Source organism: Poecilia formosa, unplaced genomic scaffold (assembly GCF_000485575.1).
Source record: "Poecilia formosa unplaced genomic scaffold, Poecilia_formosa-5.1.2 Scaffold350, whole genome shotgun sequence".
In the NCBI taxonomy this organism is placed as follows: domain Eukaryota; kingdom Metazoa; phylum Chordata; class Actinopteri; order Cyprinodontiformes; family Poeciliidae; genus Poecilia; species Poecilia formosa.
The window spans coordinates 556,055-562,854 of NW_006800289.1; the positions used below are offsets into that span (position 1 = coordinate 556,055).

The 6,800-nt window shown below is 44.1% G+C and overlaps 1 protein-coding gene and 1 long non-coding RNA gene across 2 annotated transcripts in view; one reads left to right on the forward strand and one right to left on the reverse strand.

Annotated features, from left to right (window-relative positions):
• LOC103153460 (tetraspanin-18-like) overlaps positions 1 to 6,800 on the reverse strand; it is a 12,830-nt gene that overhangs the window by 3,426 nt on the left and 2,604 nt on the right. The window contains exons 2-3 of the mRNA XM_016661935.1: positions 654 to 761; positions 211 to 375 (exon numbers count right to left, since the gene is read on the reverse strand). Coding sequence (XP_016517421.1) covers positions 211 to 375; positions 654 to 716 — 228 coding nt within the window. The 5' untranslated portion in view covers positions 717 to 761. The remainder of the gene's footprint in view (positions 1 to 210; positions 376 to 653; positions 762 to 6,800) is intronic.
• Positions 2,328 to 3,262, forward strand: LOC107833243 (uncharacterized). Its single transcript, XR_001658962.1, has 2 exons — positions 2,328 to 2,650; positions 2,791 to 3,262. It is a non-coding gene; the product is annotated as an uncharacterized LOC107833243 (long non-coding RNA).

Sequence of the window (6,800 nt, forward strand, 5' to 3'; positions counted from 1 at the left end):
GGATATGATTCATATACACTAATATTACAGCTTCAGTAAGCAGAATGTGATGTAGCATCGATGTGGCATCATCTCAAGGTAGGACGGATTTATGGGTAGCACAGATAAACAGAATAATGGCCCAGTAGAACCAGCAGAACTGTTTCAGTAGAACCGGCCCAGTAGGACTTCCTGTCTCACCAGCAGCAGCAGACAGCGGTTCTCCCGGACGGCGCCGCAGCAGCCCAGGAAGCCCAGCAGGAACAGCAGCCCGCCCAGAACCAGAACCACGGAGACGCCGGTGACCAGCAGGGGGCTCACCGCCACCGCCTCCCTGAAGCCCAGCGGGTCGGCCGACACCCAGACGCCCACGGCCAGCAGGACGGAGCCGCCCAGCTGCAGCAACAGGCGGTGGAGGGGACAGGTCGGAACTACTTCAGTCATAAATATATTAATAGAAAATAAACACTCCAAGTCACAAAATTTAAATAAATATTTAAAAAAGATTTTTAATAGGCAGCTTATTTAGTTATTCATTAATGAATTTCATAATATTTAATGGACTTTTATTGTTCAAATCTGGATTTATTTCCTGTTCTTTTGAAATGAGGGGCGGGGCTAGGTTAGGGGCGGGGCTAAACCTTTGAATGGAGAGAAATAAAATCTGAACTCACGAAGATGAAGAAGTTGAAGACGAACATGAGATATTTGATGCAGCTCAGGCAGTCGCCCTCCATGGCCACAAGCTCTTGCTGTTTGGACCCAACAGAACCACAGTCAGACTGGAACCAAAACCAGAAGCATTACGAGAACAAGAATTGGGACCAGAACAAGAACCGGGACCAGGACCAGGATTGGGAACTGAACCAGAGAAAGAACCAGGACCGGAACAGTTCTGTCTCGGTTCTGTTTGGTGCTGGAACGTGATGCGTTCACTGACTCTTTCATCTCCAGACGTTGTTTACGTCAGATTCTTCTTCTGCTGAATTCTCACGTTGATAAAGTAAAAGTCAAAAAAATGCGATGTTCAGAAAACGCTCTGAAAACCATCAGGTTTAGTTCAACATGTGGAACAGGAACAGGTCGGATGTTTTGGGTTAAAATATCAGAACCGGGTCGTTTTGTTGTGTGGATTTAACTGAACCAGACAGGATGATACAGGCCTGCCGCACTGTTCAGATTTTATCTGGGAAAACTATTTTCTCCACTGAGGAACAGAATGACATGTAGAATAATTTTCCATTTTTATCTTCGAGTAAAGTCCAACCGGACCAGATCCAGAACCTAGGCTGGTTCTGGACCTGAAGCTGTGAAGTTCTGCTGAGGCTCGGCGCTGAAGGACAAGACGGGGACAGACTGTCCCTGCTGGACGTGTTGGTGTGAAGGGACCAGCTGGTGTTTACCGGACTGCAGCCGCCCGCAGAGCGCTGCTGCTTATCAGGCACTGACATCATCGCTGACATCATCACAGCAATGCCAGACATCTAAACATCCAAACGCCAGAACAGAACCAATCGTCTTCCTGAAAGACCACAGGCTGATTCAGGGTCAGCAGGGGTCAGAGGTCAGCGGGGACCCAACAGATCATCGGCTCAAATCAGAACCAAATCAGGTCAGAGTGAACCGACTGCAAGTAAAAAATATTAATTATTATTTAAAACACATAAAAGGTCATTTAATCAGCAAAATGTTTTCTGTTGAAACAAGATATAAAAAAGGCAAAATAAATTAATATGAATAAAGATTTTAAAAATCTACTAAAAATTCAAACCTAGACAAAAAATGAAATAAAATAAAAAAAGAAATCAAGAAAAGAAAAATTAAATAAAATCACAGCTTCAGCTCATACTCGGTTCTCTGGCAGTCAGAATGTCCTGGGTTGTGAATTCTGCAGATTTCCGACCCAAACCTTCGTTTTTAGAGGCTTCAGGGGCGGAGTCATGGTGACACTTCAACAGGTACTAAAACAGGAAGTACCTGTTGAACTTCCTGATGATGACACGAATCCAACCGGCTTCACATGAGCTGCTGAGAGGAGAGAGAGAGCGAAGCGTCAGGTCGAGTCCTTTCCTTTCTCTCCAACCATCACAAACAGAAACTTGAACCAAGAACCACTAAAGGAAACGACACAAAAACCTCTGAAGACTCTGAGAGCAACTTCCTTCTTCACCAGATGGAAACAAGATGGAGGCGTCAGATTTTAGCGGTTGGAGGATTTCTCTTTAGGCTAAAGACCAGGAGCCATTTCTGCTGCTAGCGCTAGGCTAACACGTTAGCTTTGGTTGTATTTACCCAGAATGCCCTGCGCTGTAGTCCTTCTGGAGCGGTCTCCGGTCGGCTTGGCGTTCACATTCAAACCGAACCAGATTTCACTTCAAACGGACCCAGACCGAGGTTTGGAGGACCAGAGGTCAGAGGTCAACTAGCATTCACACCAACCGGGCCAAACTTTATAGCAAACAGACCGGAGTCGGGTTGAAGCGGACCGAACTGGGCTGGTGGGAATGTAAACAACGTCAGACCTGAAATCAGTGGAGAACCTGCGGGCCGAACTGAGCAGAACCAGAACTCTGGACCGGTACAGGAGTCTGGCTGCACTTAGGGAACATCTGGAGCTGCAGCTCTTCTCTCCAACTGAAAACTTTTCAGTCTCTTTGTGGGCAAAGCAGAGGTGAGTCGAAACACGGAGCTTCAAAGAGTGGGCGTTTCCATGGCAACGGCTAGGATGCTGCAGCAGGACGCTCGGCCGTGGGAAAGGCTGACTCACTGTGTGACTCACGGCGCTCTTGTTTTCTGATCGTTTGTCTGAAGAAGCGGAGAAAGCAGAAGGAGCGAAGCGTGACTCACATGATGACAGCGAGGAGCTGCAGAACCTCCGGTTCCGACCCGCTTCACAAACCGCACAGCGCCGACGGGTCAGGAACCCGGCTGAGTCAGAACCACGCAGCAACAAGCAGAGGAAGTAAAATATTTACAAAGCAGAGCGGATCGTAAAACTACTGAACTACGGAAGCTGACCAGAGGATTTATGTCGCAAACTACGGAACAATAAACTGCAAATGGTGAATCGTGCTGTAAACACAAAATATGCTGCAAGCAGTTAAAATTATGGAAATTCACGTGGGACATATATCAGCTCTTTTACCGCGCATATGGCTAAAAATTCCTGCAAGAAATTCTGGTTTATGGCTTAAAATGGCAAAAAATAATTTCTATGAGTGTCGACGTTCAAAACAGCGTTGAGAGACCAAAATAAACGTTGTAATTTTTGCAGTTGTTTTGAGTAGATTTTTGTCATATCTTACATCCATTATTTTGGCATAACTTTTTAGCCAGGTGGTAAATGTTTGGCCCTCACGGCTCTCCATATAAAACACACAGAAAGCTGCAAACGCATGACTGACGCAAACTCCAACTCACCAAAGACAAAAGCAAACAAAAGCAAAGAGCAAACAAAAGCGTTGCCATCACCATAAGATGAAATGTTGCAAAAACCGGAAGTTTAAAACGCTGCAACTGGATCCAGAAACAGAGGAAGTCCTCCAGACCACCAGGGGGCGCCCAGACCCCCACTGAAGACTTGGACGTCCAGGAGAAAGGCGTTAGGCTTCATGTTTTACTGAAGGACATTTTTCAGCTCTGATGTGTTTTTTACCTTGGTAGAAAATAAAATCCTCACCTGCTGGCCTCTGGTTCAACAAAAACCCAGTTTAAAAATTCTAACCTCTCCTTTAAATGGAACCAATTCGGCCCAAATAAGAGGATCCAGAACCAGACAGCAGAAACCCAGAGATACAGACAAATTATTGATTATAAATAAAGCGAGTGAAGTGATGAGAACAGCTGACAGGAGGAAGAGGAAGAAGAGGAGGAGGCGGGGCTATGTCGTTATCTGCTGATTAAATGAACATGACCCGGATGCTCCGACCCGCAGAGGGCTCCCTCTGGTTCTAACCCGATTACAGTTACTCTAACTCAGTTACACAGCAGATGGTGTGAGGCGGGGGTGAGTGGGCACCTCCAGGAACACTGGTGACCTTTGACCTCTTCAGGTTAGAGCATAGAAACCGGATCTGATTTATTCAGAACCGACCGACAGCACACAGAACCTGTTCTGTTCTGATTCAGGTACAGAATGTTCTCTGCTACAGTAATCAGATTACAGCAGAACCAGATCTTGAGATGATGAATTCTCCGTCATGTTTAAATCGTTTGGGTCGGACCGGACCAACTGGTTCTGACCTGCGATCTAAACTGAAAACACTTAAAAATGCTTTAAACCTGGAAAGTCCCACTTTTCCTGCTCTGTAAATGCACCATCACGGCTCCAGAGGCCCGTGGGGCCCCTGGACTGATGTTTGGTGGCCCCTGGGCTGAAAGTCAAGAAGGATAGCAACTTGGCGTCCAGCACAGGAAGTTGATTTAAATTAAGACTTTTTAATTTTAATTTTGGCAAAATTGTCCCAAATTAAAATGTTACTAACAGAAACTATTTCCTGCTGCAGACGTATCCGTCACTTTCTCCTGCCAGGTTCACATCTAACTTATGACTTAAAATGCACAAATTGCTGCAAACAAATCTGCTTTCATTCATTTGTGAAACTTTTTATTTTTTTATTTTTCACTTTAATTCATTAAACTTGTACAAAAACCGGAAGCAGGGTATCCCCCAGTGTATTATAGGTCTGGCGGCCGCCATGCTTTACTAGCGCCACCGCCAGGCTAAGCCTTTCTTTTTTAAGTTAAATAAAATAAGGAAAAAAAATTAGCCTTTTTAAAGCCGGATTGCAAATGTTTCTGTTGCTCCGAGCGTTTCACTATCAGAGCAGATTTATTCCTAAAATATATGTTTATAGAAGATGTGTTTATAGTTTATGCATTTAAAGCCGGACCAATCACACCGCTGGCCTGTTAACCTCAGCGCTCCTCCTTTCACTCGAACTGGACACAGGCTGACCGCCATGCATATTTACATCAACCCCCTGTGAGGAATTATGATTAGTTATGAGGAGTTATTGATTAAGGTAAGAGGTTAAAACCCGCCACTCTGGCTGCGCATCTCTACGTGAACCGCAGGATAACTTGTGTTCGCGCTTTCAGAGGAGCTTTGAGGAGCGATGAGAATATTTGTGAACAAAACATTATGCGGCGTTTACATCTCAACTCGCTGCCCAGCGTTTGGCCCCGTCTTCCCTGTAAAGTTTAGGTCTGTGTTCCCATTTGCGTTAGCGGTTATCGACCCAGCGCTAATCACTCATCATGCAGGTTTAACCCGGTGAGGAGCTTCGCGCTGTCCTCGCAGTCACGCATCACGCTGATTTGATATTATTTTATTATTATTACTAGTTGTTGCACTAGCACCGCCACACCAGCAGGGGGGGGGCACACATGTTTGAGATAAGAGAGCTTTAGTAGAGTAAGTAGAGTTGGGTGTATGTAGGAGCGCGATCATAACAGTTCCTGGTCGTATGTTTTGTGACCGCACTTAAAATAAACGTTCAGTTTCCGAAGGAACCGTTTGGACTGTCTCTTGCTTGCCGCACCACACCGCTGTGGACCTCAAGGGAGTTAACCCTGAACCTCTTCAGCCTTGGAGCGAGAAGGAGCTCCCCTGTGTTTCCCCCACGAAGTTTGGAGGTTCATCAGGAAAGGTTAGTATTATTTTCCGGTTACACTAAGCACCAAACCGTATCAAATGTTTTGCCCACTTAGTCAGACAGAGTTAATGCGCGCAGCTCATCCAGAAACTCGACCAACCAAAATAGTTTCTGTGACTCTTATTAAAACTCAACAGACACGAAATGAAAGAGTCACTAAAGCCACATTAGCAGCATTGAATTAAATCTCCCGTTTGTTGCTCATTTCTGCGCAGTGCAGCGGGTTTAACTCATCATGCAGGGCCGGTCCAGGGGTGGATGAGGCCTGGAGCAGAATCTGACTTAGGGGCCCCTTTTGTTGCTAAAAACATCAGCACCTCAGCTTCTGTGTTAGATTTAGTTTAACTGGCAAACCTAAAAAAGCAATAAATTATAACTGCAGTTTACTAATTTGTATTTGTGAACAAACGGAGCTGAAACTCAAAGATTAAACTCACAGCATCAGATTGTAGCTGTGGTAACAAACCAATCTATGAATATTGTTCTTTGAACTTCTACAAAGTAATCTTGCCAGCTCTTTAAAATCTTACCTCTAAATGTTAAATAATTGAAAGTCTTTTAATTTATATATGCTGAAACCATGTCAAATTTAGCACCAATGATAATCTCAATAAACAAATGCTACATTTATATATCTGTGATCTATGTTAAAATATTAGCATTTATGGGGCCCCTGAAGCCCTGGGGGCCCAATGGAGCTGCTGACTTAATTTGGATTTAACAGAAGTGGAAATAATTGATATTCATTTTAATTGTATTTTTTGATTAGTTGTTTTTAAGACTAGTTGTGGGTTTAAGTAGTGTTTCACTGGCGATGTTTTCCCATAACATATAATCACCCAGTAATATTTTTACTTTTATTGTCTACTTAACATTTTTTAACACAAAAACACGGCGGACCGCCGGTGGACTGCCTCGGCACCCCGACCACCGGGCTTAGCAAGTTTTCTGGGGGAAACCCTGCAGAAGTGTTTTCACAGAGAGAAACCTCAATTATGCTTTTATTTCTCAAAGTCAATGGTACATTAAGTACTTAATGTACTTAAGTACAATTTTTGTGTATCTGTACTTTACTTAAGTAGATTTAATAATGGATACTTTCTACTTTTACTCCACTACATTTTACAGTAAGTATCTGTACTTTCTACTTCACTACATTTCTAC